Below are 20,828 nucleotides of genomic sequence, written 5' to 3'. Positions count from 1 at the left end.
TACCGTAATGTCAATTGTTTTTCTATTTGTGACAGTACTGACAGCGTCTGTTTTTAGTGACAAAATGCCGTCCTGCTTGGATTAGAGAAACTTTCTATTAAATTTACCCGTTTTTAACTTCTTAATTTAAAAGGTAAGTGGTTTTTGTCCCTTTCGTTTTAAACCCTTTGTGTGGACACAAACATTGTGAAATTGCGCGGTAATATTCACAGCTTCGGCGAAAAAGATGAAAGGCGGGAAACTTAGTGGGACCATTGTTTTTGTGTTTATTCATAGTTTTCCTATTTACAGTTAAGTACTAACATCATGTCGGACGAAACGGAGTTGGAGACGATACTACAGAATCTACAAACCGGTTTGGAGTGTCTAAACAAGTGCGGGAACGTGGACAGTTTGCTGTGCAAACTGGAAAGTCAGGGCAACAGAAAGGTGTTGAAAAAAGTGAAGAATCTCACTCTGGATGTGCATAAGAAGATCAATAGTATTAAGGAGAGTGTGTCCAAAAGGTATAAGAAAGTACAGGAACACAACTCTGACTCAAGTAGTGACAAAGATGCTCATAGTGATAACAACTTAAACACTGAAGTGATTCACACTAAATATAAAAAAAAATCAAAAAATTCTTCTCACCCTAGTAAAAAAAGTAATAATAAAGAAGTTGTAAAAACAAGTGAAACTGTGAATTGTGATAATAATAATTCAGTTGGGTTGGACAGTCCAAGTAGTGACAATGAAACCTTAGCCAGTCTTGTTAATGACAATTCAAAATCAACAAACAAAGATGAGGATGATAATGATATGACAGCTGTAAACACACAACAGTTGAAAGTGCCCAAAATCAAGTTGGTGGATATTAACAAACTCCTGGCACTCAATGCAACTCCCCTAGAGATGACAACTTCTACACCAAACAAAACAAAAAAAACTGTAAGTTTCGACAGTTCTGTTATAATACAGAGTAGTTCAGATGAAGAATCTCCAAAGAAATACACAAGAAAAAGCAGAAAATTTGAAGAGGAGTGCAAAGAGAACAGGAGAACCAGAAGAAGGGTCAGTAAAGTTTCTGAGGAAGATGACAGTGATTCTGATTTTGAACCAATCAAGAGGTCAAGTATTAGACAGGCCAAGTTGAAAGAGAATTTTGCTAAGCTTGTTAAGAAAAGAAACTCTAAAAGGCCAAAAAAGGAATTGTTGGAAGAAAGTAGTCTGTCTGAAGGATCATCTGATGAATCAGAGAAGGCTATAAATACTAGAAAAAGATGTCTGAAAGAGAAAAAAGACATACCAGAACCCATTGAATTGGATACAAGGTTAGATGACTCCAAGTTAAAGTCACAAGTTTTTATTCGGTTACCTAAGTTTGCTTGTGAACAACTACAAAGCTTGTATGAGCACAAAAAGGAGGTGCTTGAAATTAAAAAACTGGCTAAACTACCCCCAATGGGTCCTAAAAGTGAATCCACCCAGGTGAAGAAAATCACCCTAACTGTGAAACTGAATAAACCCAAAGAAGTGGAAGCAAAATGTGACAGTGAGAGTGATATTGGCAGTGAATCAAGATCATCATCACCATCATCCACCAAGAACCAGGATGATGTGATATCCAATAATGTCCAAGAGATGGCAGCTAAAAGTGACAGTGCCAGTGACTCTCCAAATACCCAAGATGACATGAATGACACTAATGACAGAGATGAAGTGGAAAGTGTTGGTGATATGCCTGTTTTAAGTCCACCAATTGGGGATGGAGATTTATTAGAGTTGGCAGACAGTTGTTTGGTAAGTGCTTGAATTTTTAATGATTAATTTTTACAAGTTGAATATTATAGGACCAAATTGTTGACTCTGATAAAGAGACAGGAGTAGCTGAGTCCTATAAGGAAACTGAACCTGAACAAGTAGAAGAAAGTAGGAACAAACCTCCAGAATCAATTGCAGACCAGGAATCTGCAACAGTTGAGGTTGAGGCTGCTGACACTCAAATAAAAACATCAGAAACTGACTCTCAAAAAGCTAAAAGTTCAGAAGCAGTGGTATTGGATAGCAACAGCGAGTCTGATGAGACTGAAATAAAAACATCAGAAAATGACTCTCAAAAAGCTAAAACTTCAGAAGAAGTGGTATTGGCCAGCAACAGTGAGTCTGATGAGACTGAAATAAAAACATCAGAAAATGACTCTCAAAAAGCTAAAAGTTCAGAAGCAGTTGTATTGGATAGCAACAGTGAGTCTGAGGAGACTGAAATAAAAACATCAGAAAATGAGTGTCAAAAAGCTAAAAGTCCAGAACCAGTGGTATTGGACAGCAACAGTGAGTCTGATGATGAGGACCAGACGTTTTCCCAATTTTCGGCCAAAAATTCAGCAGAAAAGGAAGAATTGGTCAAGTAAGTTTGAACGTCAAAAATTAGGTCACAGTAGTGACAAGTGATGTTTGTTTTCAGGGAGGCTAAAAGGAAAGCTAGCAAACGGAAAAACATTATTACTGATTCAGAGGATGATGCATCTGGAAAATCTGACCAAGAGGCAAAAAGTGACAAGGATGGTGAAGTTTCAGATAGTCAATCCAACAAGAAGGAAGAAGCAAGGTAAAATGTATAATAAAGAGTGTTTATCACATAAATAGTTCTGTTATTTAGAAATTATGTGATATTGTTTTGAATCTGCCAAGACAAGGAAGTTTTTTATCTCATAATGTAATTTTGTGATTAATAGCTCACCGGCCAGAAAAAGAATTAAACGAGTTCGGGATTCAAGCAGCGACGACGAGGACAAGTCCACCAGAAAGCATTTGAGACGGGTACAATTTTTGTGGTCTCGTAGATGTTTTGTTTGATTTTTTCTCCTTTTGGCAGATGATCGATAAGGATTCACTCTCTGAAACCACGAAAAAGGCGGAACAAGAGGAGAAGGAACGCAAGGAGCGCATCGCGGAAAAACAAAAAAAGGTTTAACCATTTTTGGATAGTTCTGCTTGTTGCTTAACTTTTCTGTTCGCTGACAGTACAACGAAATATTTGAACTCAAATCGGACGCCACTGTCGATAAAGTAGTGCTGGACTTTGACGAGCAAAACAACGAGCCACTGCTGAGCATCCACAAGAAGTTGGCCAGACAGCTAAAACCTCATCAGATTCAGGGGGTGAAATTCATGTGGGACGCCTCGTTCGAGTCGTTGAAAAGGGCCAAACAAGGCAAAGGATCTGGCTGCATTCTGGCCCATTGTATGGGTCTGGGTAAGACTTTGCAGGTGATCGCTTTGGTTCACACGCTAATTACCAATTCGGAGAAAACCAACGTGCACAAAGTGATGGTGGTGTGTCCCGTGAACACGGTACTAAACTGGAAGAGCGAGTTTAAGAAGTGGATTCCGAAATCTTCCGATTTAGATGTGAGTGCAGTTAGTATAGCGTTGCCGACTTGCGTTGTATTTGATAATATTGTTTGGTTTGATAAAATCAAACACAGATGGCGGTGTTTAGCCTCATATCATTGTTAATTTATTAAAACCAACGTTTCGGCAGTCACTGCATGCCTTTTTCAAGGTTATACAGGGTAATTCAAATTCGACCCTCACCATTGGGATCTCGGAAACTATAAGAGATACGAGAAAGTTTAAATTGGGGCAAAGTTGCGCAATGTAAAGCTCAACCAAATGCAGTTTTAAAAATTTCGATTTTCCGAGTACTTCCGAATTTATCCGAAAAAAACTGAAAATTTGATTTTTTGTTTTTATTTATTTCTAATCTTATTTGAAGAGATATTCCAAAACTAAAAGCACCTTTTCATTGCCACTTTTTCTCAGCTATTCGATGATGGATTCAAATTTGCCACACGACGTTTCGTTTTTTGGCAGCCATCATCAACTTTCTTTTTTCTTATGGGCGCCATATTGGATTTTTAGCCCACCAAATAGTACGTTTTATTCTGATTTTAGTGATGTATAATAACTTATGATTTGCTTCATAAATAACAAAATAATTCAATAAAAATTATTTTTACTTTAGTTATTGGCTTTGAGTTAATGGGCCGTTTTATAAAATGTCATTATTTGACAGTACTTGTCAAACACGATAATTCGGACGATCATTAGAGCTTTTAGAGATTTTACCTTAGTTAGCTTTGAGTTAATGAGACGTTTTATGAAGATTACTTGGTAGTACTTGTCACACGCAATTGGCCTGAACATACTTAGTCACAAAGGTGTACACGTGACTTAAACCGGTTTATTCACTCGAACAGCTTAGGCCACTCGCTACGCTTGTGGACCTAGTTGTTCTTTTCGTGAATAAAAAATGGTTTAAGTCACTTGCTGTATGAATAACTATTAAATCACTCTGAATGACATTCGCCTATTTACAGATGTAAACAAACAAACATCAATGTTACATCTACGGGGCGCGGTGCAAATTTAATAGAACTGTAATTTTAGTTTTTTTTTTAATATAAAAAGTCGAAATTTAATAAAATACTGTATAAGACACGTGACTTAAACCGGTTTATTCACTCGAATAAATATGAATGAATAAAAAATGGTTTGTCACTTACTGTATAAATAACTATAAACTTGCACTTAACATTATAAAAAATTGAAATTTGGCAAAAAATTAAGTTCCTAAAATGATGATCTTTCTCTTGGAAACATAAATAAGCCTTTTAAGTTAGAGATAATGCTAACAAATCTCTTTTTCTGATTAACCTAAATAGTTCAGCAATGCTTGTATAATAATAACATTTTCTGCGGGGATTTCTTTTCTAGATACATTTTTAACTATGATTGACGCTCTAATGATCGTCCGAACTATCGTGTTTGACAAGTACTGTCAAATAATGACACTTTTTAAAACGGCCCATTAACTCAAAGCCAATAACTAAAGTAAAAATAGTTTTTATTGAATTATTTTGTTATTTATGAAGCAAATCATAAGTTATTATACATCACTAAAATCAGAATAAAACGTACTATTTGGTGGGCTAAAAATCCAATATGGCGCCCATAAGAAAAAAGAAAGTTGATGATGACTGACAGAAAACGAAACGTCGTGTGGCAAATTTGAATCCATCATCGAATAGCTAAGAAAAAGTGGCAATGAAAAGATGCTTTTAGTTTTGGGATATCTCTTCAAATAAGGTTAGAAATAAATAAAAACAAAAAATCAAATTTTCAGTTTTTTTCGGATATCTTCGGAAGTACTCGGAAAATCAAAATTTTTCAAACAGCATTTGGTTGAGCTTTAAATTGCGCAACTTTGCCCCAATTTAAACTTTCTCGTATCTCTTATGGTTTCTGAGATCCCAATGGTGCGGGTCGAATTTGAATTACCCTGTATACAACTGTAAAAAAGGAGAACAAGTTTGGCGTTAAAACTTCTATCCGCATAAACTTAAAAACAAAACTGTACCAGTCAGTCAAGTTAATTTTAAAATATACACCAAAACACTATAATTTGCTTAAAAAGGGTAACAGTACTTAGTTTAGTAACAATGAAAGACACTTTAAAACAGTACACATCACGAATATCAAAATGTTGATAATATTTAGGTGTACGAGTTGGTCACTAGTAAAACTACTATGGTCCACCACGAACGTAACTACGTGGTCAAGTCTTGGCATGAGGATGGTGGCGTTCTGATCATCGGTTACAACATGTTTAGGAATTTAAGTAATCCGGACAACAAGGCAATTCCGAAAAAGTTGCGCGCGTCGTTTCACGCTGGTTTAGTGGATCCGGGTCCAGATTTGGTGGTGTGCGACGAAGGACACTTGCTCAAAAACGAGAAAACCAACTTAAGCATTGCGATGAATCGGATCAAAACGATGAGACGTATCGTATTGACTGGTACTCCTCTGCAAAACAATTTGCGCGAATACTGGTGCATGGTGCAGTTTATCAAACCCAACTTACTTGGCAGTTACAAAGAGTATTTGAACAGGTAAACAGACAAGAAAAGTGTCAAGATTTTTTATTTTTAATTAAAAATTTTAATAGATTTGTGAATCCAATTACGAACGGTCAATACACTGACTCGACACCGCGCGATATAGAAGTGATGCGTAGACGTTCACACGTTCTGCACAAACTCCTGGACGGTGTGGTACAGCGACAAGACTATGCCGTGCTCGAGCCGTATTTGCCGCCAAAACACGAGTACGTGATCTTTATTAAACCTAGCGAGCTTCAGGTGGGCATAACACCTCTAGAACCTTCCCAGATTTATTGTTTGGTTGTAGTGCAAGCTGTACAAACACTACATGGAACATTTGGCACGCAGGAGCGCAAGCGGTTCTAATCGAACCTCGTTTCTGTTTACTGACTTTCAGGAGTTGCAACGGATCTGTACGCATCCAAGAGTGTTGCTCGATAAAAGCCTAAAGGATAACAATGTTATTAAAGAGGTGGGTGTCACAATAAGTCTGTTTCTTGAAAACTAATTCTGTACTGCCGGCGTAGAAAAGCTACATTATGTTACTAGTACAAAAATGGATTTTCATTATTGTCCTAGGAGGTAAAAAAGTAATGTCCACAACTTGATTCAGACTAAACTGTTGCATTTAGAAAAAAGCAGATGAAATTAATGCACTTACACTTACTTTGATTGGCACTACAATACAACCTTTCCATGTTCTTTCTTGCTCAGAAATACAGTTTTCCTGAAGGTTTTAGAGCTAAATTTTTGATCAAAATTAACGTAAACAAACGGACATAAAATGACACATGGCACGGCTAACACGATAACAGGAAGCCATTTTCAAAGTCGTCTAACAGAGGGCGTATCATGGCTGTCTAGCGCCATCTATCGCTTTCAATCGTGATTACCGAATTTACTGTTTTTTTTACTGATGATTTAAACATCTCACTTTTAATTCTTTTTTAAAAAACATGAAATATAACCACCATGAATCCTGGTATGTAGGCTTGTTTTTTACCGAAAATGTTCCTTAAAAATGTTTGTATTTTCGTTCAATATTTTCAAAAACAAAAAAGTGCTGATGAGTTTTTAAAATGGCCGAAGTTTGAAAAATGCCTTCTAGCTCCGCGGGTTGACAAAAAGAGTTTTACCATTAAAATCTTTTTCCAAAAATCGAGCTCTAGACATGTATGCTACTTTTATCCTAACTGATCGAGAAATGGGGTTTTCCGATCAAAACATTCCAAACTCATACACCGTGTATACATGTTGCTTGAAAAAAAAAAAATAGTATATTATGCTACACGGACGTAGAATGCGATTATTGTGCTTCGTTCAGTTGTCGACCTAGAGAGGCCTCTGGCACTTTTTAGAAGGTTCTCAATAGCATTTAGAGGTCTGTGGACTTTTCAAAATGGTTCCAAGGACAAGACCTTGAGAAATCAGGAGAAGATCGAAGTTAAGATATCATCAGATGTCATTAAGAGCTTTTAGTGACAAATTTCATCCAACATATATTTCATGAAGTTTTCTAACACTATTTATATTGTAAATTTTAGAAAGAAGAGGATACAGACTCGGAGGGTTCCTTAAAAGATTTCATAGACGACAGCGACGAAGAGAGTAGCGCCGAAACGTCAAAAAGTGAAAATTCTAGTTCCGATGACGATTCTGATGGCTGCAAGCTGGAGAAAAAGCAAAAAAAGGCTGACAAATCAAAGCACCCGGCCAGACGAACGCGACTCACGCGCGCCCAAGCCGCACAGCGTGGCGAAAATGGCGATGACTTTTCTGACGTAGAAGAGGTGGTGACACCGGGAGAAAAGTACTGGTGGGAGGAATACGTCACACGGGAGGAGCTGGACAACGTCAATCTGGGCTCTAAGGTGTTCCTTTTGTTTCAAATATTGAAAGAATGCGAAGAAATGGGCGACAAAGTACTGGTGTTTTCCCAGTCACTGTACACGCTCAATTGTATCGAATATTTTTTGGCTCGGATCGACGAGGCCACTCAAAGGGGCGAGAGCGATAAAGTGGGTGGCCATACAGGCAGTTGGTCGCTCGGCCTTGACTATTTCCGTTTGGACGGGTCGTCTAGCTGTGATAATCGCGCCAATTGGTGTGACGAATTTAACGATCCTAGCAATATTCGGGCCAGGCGAGTGTTTTGAGTGGAAATTTGCTTAAATTCAGTTTACTAAATCACAACTATTTTTTTGTAGATTATTTTTGATATCAACGAAGGCGGGTGGTTTGGGTATCAATTTGGTGGCCGCTAATCGCGTCATCATTTTTGACGTGTCGTGGAATCCCTCGCATGACATCCAAAGCATTTACAGAGTGTATCGATTCGGCCAGAGAAAACCGTCATACATTTATCGTTTCGTCACTTACGTTAGTACCATTTAGTAACAATTTTATCGGAGTCTGATAAAAAAAAATTAACAGGGTACCATGGAAATGAAAATCTACGAACGCCAGGTCACCAAACAGGCCATATCTAAGCGCGTTATCGACGAGCAGCAAATCGATCGTCACTACAGCCAAAACGACATCCAGGAACTATACAAGTAACTGTTTACGGCGTAAAACTTGAAGGTTGTTTCAAACTTGGTTTACACAGGACCGATTTGGAGCCGACAGATCGGCCAGTTCCTCTTGTGCCAAAAGACGTGCTTTTGGGTGAGATGGTGCAAAAGCACGAATCGATTATTTTCAAATACCACGAACATCAGTCGCTGTTGGAAAACAAGCAGGACGAAGAACTCAACGAGGAGGAGCGCAAAGCCGCCTGGGAGGAGTTTGAAAACGAGAAAGTACTTCGGAAAACGACCGTTAATTTTACTGGCGTTGCCAACTTGAACGGTAAGTGTTTTCACTAAACTGTGTATTTATAATATTTAATATTTTTGGTAGCATTGTACAACAATACAATGAACATTTCGCCTAATTCAATCCACGCGGCGTTGGCCAACATCGTACGTCGAGACAACCCCGGCTGGTCAGAAGTTCAGATCAAAGGCGTGATTCCGGCGCTAATAGCACAACTTCAAATCCAAATGTCCGAAAACGATTTCAGCATGTACTACCGCGTTCAAAACGAGATCCGTATGATGCAGATGTTGCAACAGCAACGGCTCGTCAACCAGACGATGCTCCTCAAACAACAACAAGCCAATCAGCGACTCGGCAACATGAACATCACGGCTGAAGAGTTACGACGATTGCAGACGCGACAAGCGCCCTCTGTCACCACTCCCGTAGTTCAGGAAATTATCGATTTGGACGACTAAATAACCACCAGTGTTTACTTTATAAAGTGCGTCTATCAGTTTATTCATTGCTTATTGAATCAAGACGGTTTACGTACCGATTATAACTACGTTATTTATAATTTAAATTGTACATAACTATAGTGGAACAAGAAAAAATCTTTTTTCATTACTAGGTTGAAGTTACACGAGTATATACTTTGTCGTCTCCTTTCCATTCATAATAATACTAATTTTAGCGATCACATTAGTTTCCTGACTGTACCGAGTCGGTAAGATTAAATGTTGTTTACAAGAGCCACACCGGTAGTTTAATTATTTTCCTCTGACGCTGTTTAGTGGACAGCTGTCAATCAGTATCATTTATAAGTGATCGATGCAGAACAATCAGGGCATTCAACAGTTGTTAGCGGCTGAAAAAAGGGCCGCAGAGAAAGTATCTGAGGCCCGGAAACGTAAGTAAGCAAACGAGAGTATTCTGCCTCTATGAGAAAATTTATTAGGCAAAATCAAACGGCTGCGACAAGCTAAAGAGGAGGCAGAAGAAGAAATAGAAACGTATAGGTTAAGCAGAGAAATGTCCTATCAAGACTTTCTAAGCAAAAACATGGATACCAAAGAGGACGTAGTGGCTCAAATAGAAAAAGACACCAACGTTTACTTGGATCAACTGGAAAAAACAGTTCAGGAACACAAAGAGAAGGTGAATGTTTCAAACACCCAAATTACTTTAATGTCACGCGTATTGTAGGTGATCATAGAATTGATCGATCTGGTTACTGATGTTACACCGAAAATCCACCCCAATTTTTTCGTCCTGAAATCCTTCAACAAAATTTAAACAAATTGTTTGCAATATAAAAATTTATTAATAATAATAAAATACAAATAGAACACAACTTGGGTGGCGTTGGAATGCGAACCGTCTACATGAAAATTTTCTTCATCAACAAGTACATGTGCTGGTCCACTTCGAAACTGTGCAGATTATTGGCGTCACCTTGAAGACGCATCAGAAGTCCTCCGAACGACACATAAGCGGCACTGTCAACAATATAGAAATTAACCTTTCAAACCAGACAACTGTCTAATATACTAATATTGACGAACAAGAAGTGGGGGTGCGTCTCGTAGTCAGACCGACCCACACAACGGTAGTATGGATAGTGGTCGTGGTTGATGGAACGTCACAACCAGCTAACCACACTGCCACCGTGTATATCGATTTCATCTCCGAGTTGGACAGTCGATAAACAGATGTCATAAAATGACAGTGCGTAGTCCCTTTTCCGCTTTGTTAATTTTTTTCTTAGTTAGTCACGATCGACTAATGAATTTTAATGAAAACAGTGTTACATTACTACCAGATTTCGTGTCACATTTGACAATTGGTGAAATTATGGATTTGTCAAATTACGTCACATCGTGAAAACAAATGCGGCCTATGTCTGTGTGGCTTGCTTCGATACTTTAAGCAGATATGAAAAAATGCCATGAACATTATCATCTGTCCGACAAATCTCAATGGCCAAAATTACAGTTTAAAGATTACCACAGTCATCAATTAGATTTCTGTACTGCATTTTTGTGAATTAACTGTTAGTTTAATCTAACAGGGTGCGTATTCTTGAAACGAGGGAGGGGAATTATCAAGACCTGTAAAATGTGACAGGAACCCGGTATTGTCAGCTTCTTCTGTCACATTCTATCCGTAACACTTTTCCTGAGATTTCCGGTCCCTGCTTTCAAGAATTAGGCCCCATTTGACAGTCGCCATTCCTCTGTTAATAAATGAATAACACCAAAACAGCTTAAAACTCGTTTTATTTACTAGCTTAAAAACTAAACAACACACTGTAACATAACTTAAGTATATCGAAGAGAGTGAGAGAGAGAGTATGCACGACAGGCTGTCGTACCAGATAGTGCATTTACAGAGCTGCTCAACTATGTGCAAAGGCACCTCTGGCACGTAGCCGGAGGCGCTCCACCTAGCGGCCGACCTGAGAATCTAGCAGAGAGCCGGGAGTACATAACCTAGAATCAACGTGTTTGTGAGGTTAGGTTAAAGGGCTAAGGGGTTAGGAATAAGGTAAACGGGGGGTGAACCTGATCGCTTAGTTGGATTAGTCGTCGGCACTATGGCAAAAATTGGGTTCTTTCCATCCAATTACGTAAGACACGACAGTTTTGAGGCGCTTCTAATTAGGTGTCAGCGTGTTTTTCTGCGGTCAACTAAAAATACGACAGTTTGGTCTCATTCCAAACGCCTGACCGAAGGAATGCGACGTTTTATTACAAAACATCCCGGTTGGGTAGTTTTTTTTTTACGTAATCACTACTTTTTGTTTCAAGAAAAAAACCTTAAGAGAAACACTTTTTTTCAGAATCACCAACACTTTTTCTACTTTTCCTCTAAACGATACGAACAAACGGAACGCGCTCCGAAACGTTAATGACAGAACAGCTGAGGTCCGCCGCCCCACGGACCCTCACTGCGACTATAATTATAAATATCGCGGTTGGCTGTGCGACGACGTTATTGCAGGATGCTCCGCGGCCTGCTGTTATGCAAAACGAGCGACGGTGCCAACTATTACGACCACGTTGTCAAATTTCTTTTCTCAATTGAAGCCAGCTGGACGTCCAGATCTAGATCCTTTCCTGGATTTCTGATAAGATTGGAACGTGGCAACGTCGCAACAATGCACTTTTCTATATGTGTTGCGAGTGTGTTATATATATGGGAGCGCGCGCGTTGTCGGTATTATTAGAAAATTACTTGGAACCATCACCGTCTTATGTAATCCAAAAGTGTCGCCAACACCTTGACCCGTCGAGGTCGAATGTGCCTACCGCAGTTGTCAGTAAATTTCACAACCGAGTAAAAGCCTACTATGGTATTTTTTATCAATGATTTTAGTTACTAAAATATTGCTTTCTGTATAAAAAGGTGAAGGTGCTAATTTCAAAACAAATGTTATAATAATTTTGGGAGTAAAGTTGGATATTGATCACATTAAATTAGAACTCGGAAAAATCCCGTCTAAATGATGGGGGAGAGGAGAAAAGGTGACTAATTTGGCAAGTCTGGTGTGCCAAAACAAAGTTCAAAATACAAACAGCTGTTGCAAGTTGGCCCTCTAGCCCGACGTTATTTTTAATTACAGCTACGCAAACCTCCAGGTGGCAGCTAGATGTCGCTTCCTACACTCCTCTCTCTCTCTCTCTCTCTTGATAACAATCTTACCTCAGTAGACATAATAGCGGCAGTGAAAAGAAGAGACTGAGATACCACCAGCTGTGTTCACGGTGCTCTAAAATCAGTAAACACAGGGTGGTCCCCAATCTCGTCCAATCCAGTGACGTCACATCGCCAGGACAAAAACAAAACGTGCTACTTACAGTCGACTGGACGGTTCCAGAGACGCTTCGTCCCCCTCGATTCGGTACACTTTGCCGGACATGACGTACTCGAAACTGTCCGCTCTGGAACCTTCACTGTCCAGACCCTGCGGGTTCCAATCGCCACCATCCGGGTACCCGTCTTCTCTCAAGGTCGTCGCCAACACCAACCGGAACTTATCACCTGTCAAACACAAATATTTATTAAATCCTATTATAACTTATAAAAGTAACCAACAAAAGTTTTTAAACGTTTAAGACATGGCAACAATGTTCGAACACTAGAGTAGCACCATCTCTGTGCTAAAGCAGTAAATACACCTAGAAACTATTAATAGTGTTTGATTACCAAATGACAAATCCACATATGCACCGACCTTTGTTTCTCGAGGTGTGAAGGACATTTGGATAAAACAGCGCCATCTATGCACGTAACTCCAAAAGTGAGTTCTAAACTTAGGACACAACAAACGTTAGGGCACCTAAACGCCACCTAGCATCCTAAATTAGAAGTGATCCGACGTTAACCCATGAAGTATTCAAGTCAACGTAGTGATTTCGGGGCGCATTCACCATATCGTCCAAGTCACAATTTTAAATTAAAAAAAATGATAATGCTGAATCGAGCCAGTTCGGAAACAAAACATACACACGATACTGTGACGTCACGCCGCCTATTTCTGATTGTCAAGTTCAAGGTCACCAAACACTAGCCAGTTAAATAAACAGCAATAACCAGAATAATGATGATGATGGTAAATTCGAGATCGCTGCTTAACCGCGTGGGTGTAAACACGATCAATTTAGAGGACCGACTACGTTTACATCTGTACGTGTTCAGTTTTTAGTTGAGCAGAAATAATGGGCACATCCGCCATGTTGGCAACAAACAAACGGCCCGCACAGCTGAGCGCCGCCAACTGGGAGATTATGCTGCGAAACTGAGGAGCAGCGCAGGCGCGGGTTGCCGCCCCCGACCTAGGCCAAAGGCCCCCGGCAAAATTTATGGTCCACGGAGCAAAGGTCAAGAAGGGGGCGGCGTATCTATACAAAGGTACGCAATTTTTGAGTTTCTATTACATTCACCTGACTGAAGTTTGGACGACGAGGAGACCAACCCACTCTCAACTAATACCAAGCTAAGCCTAGATGGCCTAGAAAAACAAAAACAAAAGATATGAAGAGAACACAAGTGCAAACCGCACCCCTTTCAGACTCTGATTGGTCCGGCACTATTAAACTCAAAGCGACCGCCTGACCAATAGCGCGTAAACGACCGCCATTTTTTCCTGTACCCTAGTTCTCTTGTATAGAAATGGTAGAAATCTATCGATACAAATAACGACTTTTATTTTGATATAACTACGCTATGGCAGGTGTTATACCTTTCATACTTAACAGGGTGATTCAAAAATATATGGGCAAACGTTTAAAAGCAATAATAAACGTTAAGCAAGCCAAAAAAAAAGAAGTTTTCGACTTGTCAACAATGTGACAGCGACGTATAACAAACCCACTGTTGCCAAATTATCCCACCTAGACTAGATCAGAGAATAGCTATTTGACAAGAAGGGACAGATGTTTTAAAACAATTATTTTATGTGGTCTAAGATATGGCAACGTTCTTCAACAACCTGAATGATCAACCAGTGAAACTCCTGATATTCAATGATTATCAGTCGATTGTCTCTCTCTAATTCGCTTTCTCTTTTCAACTGTCACTTCTTGTTAAATAACGGGTGTTCCATAATTGTTAGGGTCAGGTCGCCTATGGACGGCAATTGTCACAAAAGCGTATGTCTTAGATAACGTTGCAAACAATTATTATATGACAGCTGTCATTTCAAAGCATATATGAACTTATCAACGGCCCTACGTTCATGCTAGAACCACAGCCAACTACGACCATAACAAACTGAACACCCGTTAGCTATTCTTTGACTAGATTATGTTAAATAAAGCGATACAACCGTACAACGAGCTCATCTCTACACCGGCGGCTGCTGTTAGGCGTTTTTCCGTAGGCAGCAACGTCGCCTTTTTAACCCCACTCCCCACGATCAAACAAAACGGCAACGTCGTCCGCGTGTTGCCATGCCGTTCGTCCTTGACATCAACCGCGCGCGTTCGCGACATAATCAGGAAAATTGAACAGACACACGCGGAGACCAAACGACGAGGGGGACGAGAGGAGAAATTAAAGAGATGAACGCGCCACTGTGTGTGTGTGAATGTGACGTATCGAACGGTCGAAGGGCGCAAGCGTCCAAGTTCAATGCCAAGGCCGCATTGCGGGGGCTTTCGCGCGGCAGCTAAGGCCAGGCGTTACATTCAGAAGCGCGCCACACTTCGGATTGGATACTGACCTAACTCCATCGGATACAGCCACGAGTTGATGTCCAGGATAAGGTCCATTTTGAACGATTCAGATTCGCAATGGAGTCGGCTCACTGCAAAAAAAAAAATCAAATTAAACCAAACACGCACGCTCTCCTTTGATAATAATGGATACCACGATTGCTTTGTGTGAGTTTACCGTGACGGCCTTGAATCGGCTTAAATATGGCCCGAAATTATTTTGTTAATAATAAAAGGCAACAGCCGATGAATTTTCTGCACTACCAAACTTAAACGCCTTAAATATACATAATTTATAATAATAATAATAATAATAGTGCGTTACTGTATGATTTCTGTCAATTTTGACAGTTTGTATAAAAAAGCAATGTTGCCAGTAAGTTAATTTGACTGATAATCAAAAGTCACTAAAATATATAATAGCTACTAAACGTCACTGTCAACCTGTTGTTTTCCTGAAACTTGAAATCAGAATCAAATAGTGTATCAAATTTAGAAGTGTATAGACACCGCCCTCTATACTAGAAAGCCTAAAATGTCATTTTTATTGGCGGCGTTAGCGCCTTTCGTTTTATACACAAACGTATGCAGAAGTAGTAAGAAATATGTTTTTTTTTTAAATTATTTCGTGTAGTTGATTGCAAGTTATGAGTGAAAAATCAAAGAAAGGTTCATTCCTGAACCAGATATGTATAGGTAAAGCTTTTTATACAAGTGTGGTAAATCCAAAACCGACCATAGGAAAACCGCGTAATGGACAGAGAAACGTACATTATTGCATGCGCCGGACTAAGACAGAAAACGAAAAAAATATCAAGTAGGCCATATTTTCAGCGCGCTGTTGCCAAACGCCAAGTATCACTCAAATACCGTCGACAAAATAACTTGGCGTTTGGCAACAGCGCGCTGAAAATATGGCCTACTTGATATTTTTTTCGTTTTCTGTCTTAGTCCCGCGCATGCAATAATGTACGTTTCTCTGTCCGTTACGCGGTTTTCCTATGGTCGGTTTTGGATTTACCACACCTGTATACAATCAAGCCTAAACAAATTGGTTAGAACATTTGTCCTGGAAAGTACACCACAAACTAGTTTAAACACTGTTCAATGTAAGAAAATCTGTAAATCCTTGAAACTAGGTAAGCAAAACTGGTAAATGGTTCTTATGTTATTACCAATGAACCTCACATACTAGAAAACACTTGTACCTACCATTAAGTATAGTGTTGGAGTAAAATCATCCCACTTGAAAGTGATCAACCACTGTTGAGTTAAATCCGGTTTTTTGTAAAGACACGGTTGAGCTTTTTCCTGAATTGCTGATGAACGGCAGCAAACAAAAATAACTTACACAAATAACCTCAACTCTTGATTTTAAACCGTAAAAATTCATCTAATCCTCAAAAAATTCAATTTCCACAATACAAACAAACGCAAACTGTCATCACTATTTCCGCCATATTGGAATTTTTGACAAGCACCTTTCTAGTATAGTAGGCGGTGGTATAGAACATTTATTGCACTTTTTGCAATCAAGTTAACTGGGCTTGTCCGACATAAACGTTGAGGGTGCGCGACGAGCATCAGTTAAGCATGTGACAGGCGCTGTCATTTGTGTGCAGCCATCACGTGGAAACACATCTGTTACAAAATTTTTCTCTATCTTTGTCTGGTACATTGATTTGTATTGGTGTGTCTATGACTATTGTTACAGTTTATTATAAACGTTGTCAAACTTCGCATTTTCCTGTACTATGAAGAATCTTACCGAAGATCAGGAATCCTTCAAAGCGGGTCCCAGAAACCTAATAATAAAGCGGAGACGACGATGCGAGCCCGAAAAAGCCAAAACCGGGTGACCTTGATGTTGTATTAAGTAACCGATTCGCCTTTATTTTGCGACCCATCAGGCCGGATTTCGGCGGTACCATTATGCAACCTGTTCAACAGATTCTGATTTTCGTTGATTTTTACTGTCAAACCGCTTGACAGATTATAACCTCACTTAATGTATGCAGGAACGTAATTATCTTCGAGCGCCAAAAGTGAAACACGTGGCAAAGGACTGCCCACGTGCCCGGTTTGCCAGCTTCGGAAACAGCTGCAGTCGCGAGCCCGGGCGCACTTTCCTTCCCTTCACCCCGCCAATCAAACACTTCCATTCACTCACCCCGATCTATGGTGCAACCAACTTTTAGTAAACTCCCTCTCAAAGAAAATTACTGGCTACAAACTTATTCAGGCAGTAACTACATGTTTCTGAGTTTAGTTAGATTGTTGTTCCTACAACCACCAGCCTGATGAGAGTACAAAAATTTGTTGTACCATTAAACTTTATGTCGTGGAAAATTGAAGGAATTCATTTAACTCAATACTCTAAATAGTAAATACTGAAAGAAAAATAAAACTTTTATGGTACAACAAACATTTATTCACTTACAGAAGTGACAGATGATTTTTTGGGTGGGTAAACACTTTTAACCCTGTGATACATCAAAACTCCTCCCTCTCCCTTAATTTGTGATTCTAGAAACTAGAAACTCTAGTTGCACTACCAAGGTAATAGAGCACTAGTTTAACGATGTGGAGCAACTAACTCACTATGATTTACGGCAATATTTTATAAGATTTTTTGTTTAATTCAAGTTTTGTTGCACTATAAATTTCGAACTTCTCTATATGGATTAAAACTCAAGTAGGCTCAAATCTGAACATCCAGTGGGTCATAAAGCAATAATGCGTTTTGTGGAGCTGTGTGCATTAGAAATCAGGTGTGTTGCTACACTATTGAAGCAAATTAACGATCAGGATTAGAGGGACGTCATTTGTTTTGGTTTTTTCCGTATGTAGAGTAGCGCGATAACGGCGCCATTTACGTGAGGCGGCGTTTCCATGCACTTAGATAAGCGAGTAAATAAATAAATAATATTATTGTTGTTGCTATTACATAAATATACGGATGTGCATGTTCTGGTTATTGGGATTTTGGTACCATGGCCGCCTATTCTAAACGTCGACGGGTTCAGGTTCCGCGCAAAACCGCAAACGTTTGTTTTGATCGACGGTCCACGGGACACGTCATTAAATTTGCCCGGTCGCCATTTTTAATCCATGACCAAATTTTTTCTAAAAAAAAAAAATAGTCAAAACCGCTTCACCCTCTCCCCCCCCACCACGCAAACTGGAAAGCTTATATGACACGAAAATGGAAAAATCCTCATGACGTCACCAGGGGGGTACTGAAGCCCCCCCCCAAACCCCCGAAAATGGGAGAAATAAAACTGAAACTGTACAAAAATCGAGGCGCGCGTGTAAACAATTGAAAACACAACTCACCTTGACAAGATCAAGTTCAAAGCTGGCTACCAGCTGATTTTCGCATTTTTTCCGGCCGCCTGCCATCGCCGTACCGTCACCTGGAAAGGGCTGGCGTGGGTACTCCCCTAGCAGACAACAAAACGACCGGGCACCGTCGGCGGTACCCATCTTACGAAAACGTCACCCCGAAAACAAAACACTGCCGAACTTGGACCCAAAACAAATGAAAGGACGGCGTCGATCGACGACGATGGGCAGGTTGGCGGTCGCCCGTAGGGGGGAAAGCAGTGGCTGAGGAGGAGGGGGGAAGAAGAGGGGAAATTCGGAATGCGCAATTTCCACGAGGCATGGGCGCGCCGAAATCCATAGATTTCGGTCGAATGTCGATGATGTTGCGCAATATTTCGTCGCCGGGTCACGATCATTCCAAAGAACGAGTTGGAGGAAATGGAGAATGGCCTTTGATTGTGGTTGGGGGAGAGTATTGGAAAACTGAACAAATCCTAATCAAATATTTCCGTTCTGATTTGTTTCAGGCGTCAATTAGACTCTGTTTACAATGAGACTTGTTCGCCATTTTGCCAACAAAAAACAACTTAATTTGAGGTTACGATTACTATCAAACAGTTAAGTACTTAGGACCCTACACATGTTAAAGTGTATAAACTCAGCTTGTGGAATTATAAACCCATTGAAAAAAACTTTGAAACCCGGCTTCCTAACTTTAAAAGACCTCAAATTCATTAAGTCTAATGAACCACCTGGTGCTCAAGGTTTTATCCCCAGAAAGCCGTAAAGATGGTCTTTGTACATAAATAGTTAAACGAAACATTCGAAATTACAATGGAAAACCAGTTTCCTAAAACAAGCCAATTCGTCATCGGTCAACGGTACGCGGATTTCCCCCTTCCCCACCACACCTTTTTATAACTTTACCACCAATCAGAACTAAGTATGGAACATTTGAGAACCAAACAATCAGAAACAATGTACGCGAATATTCAGCCTGCTGCCATGACATAACGAGCTTAAGACCGGGACCTTGAATTGGGGATTTGGGTCGTTCACACTAGGCCAACCTTTAGAAATAACATTATGTATTACCAAATTATGTCTTAATAATACCAACCACTGAGAGAAGGATTTCCGGTTGGCCGTAGGGCGACCTAGACTTGAATTCACTTGATTTTAACAGGAAAATAATTTATTATAGAAATACTCCCCTCCTGACCTAGACCCGTTAACCTTGACCGTCAGGGGGCGCTAGCGATATGAGCTTCATCGATCCTAGCAAGAACTGGTAACTAACCACCCCTTTTTTGCCACCAACCCCTCTAAGCAAGGGGTGGGCGTAACGCAGTCAGATTAATTTTATCAGCATCCAAGGAAATATTGATTGAGACGGTAATTTGCATAATCCAGGTCCTGGAAAGTTGGAGGCTTGGAAACATCCAGCAAAGTCCAGAAAAAGCGATTGCAGAGAACGTAGGAAGGTCGCGGTCGAATTTCAAGTTTAAGGTCGACAGGCCACTCCCTTTATGCTTGCGTCACGTCAAACAGGGCGAAAAGGGCACGTGGAGGACTGGGTTAGGAGAGAGGGGGGGGGGGGGGGGAAGGACCAAGTAAACGTTGGGGAACGTCGCTATCAGCACGATGCAAAAGTGTATCTGCTCTATCGATTCTATAATGCCCCCACATCTCTAAAACTAATACATATTATACAGGTGCAGAACGTTTAAAATTATGATCACCTTATCAGGAACTTAAATTGCCTGACATGTCTTGGAGACAGACTTGAAAGATTTTTGGGAGGGCAACAGTTAAATAAGCCTTCCTAAACCTGCTACAAACCTTTAGACTAACTTTATGGAAAGATAAGATAATAGTTAGATATTGCTACTGTTAAAGACTGTGGTTAGTTACATATCCAAGTATGCAGATGGTGTAATTAAGGCTTTTCAGTTAACAAGTTGAATTCGACCGTATGCCTTTACACTGGCAAACCTCTAAATCAGCTCCCCAACAGGACTGCCGCAGACACGACGCATAAAAATGGTTTACACAGTTATACAACACCGAATCATGCTACTATATAACTGTAGTCTAAACTTCTGACAATAAAGGGGCACAGCCCGACATGAGAAGGGGGACACCCTGCCCCAAAAAAGACGGAAATTAAATGCGACGCAATAGCAAACCGCCCCAAAACAAAACAACATAACCTCACAAAGCAAAACTACGTCGCCGATCGCCGAGTCAAACAATTTTTGGTTACTTACCACGATCGAATTTCTTGCCCTCAGGGTCAATATCTTTCACGTTAAAGATATCCTCGAAGAGTACCCCTGCCATCGTTTGGAAACGTTATAAAACCCGGGAAAACTGGATTACTGGATACACCACCGGCAAAGCGGGCAAAGCTCGCATGGACACGATAGGACAGCAGTCAGCACGTTTTGACAGCTGACTTTGGCAACTGTGCAACTGACGAAGTTTTGCTCTACTCTTCTTTTTCTATCAAGTTAAAAAGAGAAAGAAATATTTCACTGCATCTGTGAAGAAGGGT

At 40.0% G+C, this 20,828-nt stretch overlaps 3 protein-coding genes across 3 annotated transcripts; 2 read left to right on the top strand and 1 right to left on the bottom strand.

Moving 5' to 3' along the window:
* Window positions 1-14: 14 nt before the first annotated feature.
* On the top strand, window positions 15-9,482 carry LOC145728965 (transcriptional regulator ATRX homolog). The gene is made up of 15 exons (XM_081979543.1): window positions 15-133; window positions 292-1,779; window positions 1,830-2,386; window positions 2,444-2,587; window positions 2,715-2,799; window positions 2,855-2,947; window positions 3,004-3,390; window positions 5,542-5,933; window positions 5,990-6,182; window positions 6,232-6,396; window positions 7,469-8,067; window positions 8,132-8,303; window positions 8,358-8,479; window positions 8,533-8,774; window positions 8,826-9,482. The coding sequence occupies exons 2-15, from the start codon at window positions 307-309 to the stop codon at window positions 9,200-9,202; spliced, it is 5,001 nt and encodes a 1,666-aa protein (XP_081835669.1). The 5' UTR covers window positions 15-133; window positions 292-306; the 3' UTR covers window positions 9,203-9,482.
* Window positions 9,483-9,510: 28 nt separating this feature from the next.
* Window positions 9,511-10,080, top strand: LOC145728995 (V-type proton ATPase subunit G-like). Its single transcript, XM_081979593.1, has 3 exons — window positions 9,511-9,636; window positions 9,685-9,884; window positions 9,933-10,080. Exons 1-3 carry the CDS (start codon window positions 9,558-9,560, stop codon window positions 10,020-10,022), a joined length of 369 nt encoding a protein of 122 aa, XP_081835719.1. The 5' UTR covers window positions 9,511-9,557; the 3' UTR covers window positions 10,023-10,080.
* On the bottom strand, window positions 10,028-20,710 carry Polr2H (DNA-directed RNA polymerases I, II, and III subunit Rpb8). Its single transcript, XM_081979589.1, has 4 exons — window positions 20,542-20,710; window positions 14,953-15,036; window positions 12,587-12,770; window positions 10,028-10,225 (listed from the first exon to the last, which is right to left on the bottom strand). The coding sequence occupies exons 1-4, from the start codon at window positions 20,612-20,614 to the stop codon at window positions 10,108-10,110; spliced, it is 459 nt and encodes a 152-aa protein (XP_081835715.1). The 5' UTR covers window positions 20,615-20,710; the 3' UTR covers window positions 10,028-10,107.
* Window positions 20,711-20,828: the final 118 nt, after the last annotated feature.

This window comes from Ips typographus, linkage group LG5 (genome assembly GCF_016097725.1).
Source record: "Ips typographus isolate SLU linkage group LG5, UJ_Ityp_2.0, whole genome shotgun sequence".
NCBI classification, from domain to species: Eukaryota; Metazoa; Arthropoda; class Insecta; order Coleoptera; family Curculionidae; genus Ips; species Ips typographus.
This window is presented reverse-complemented; position numbering and strand designations above follow the sequence as displayed.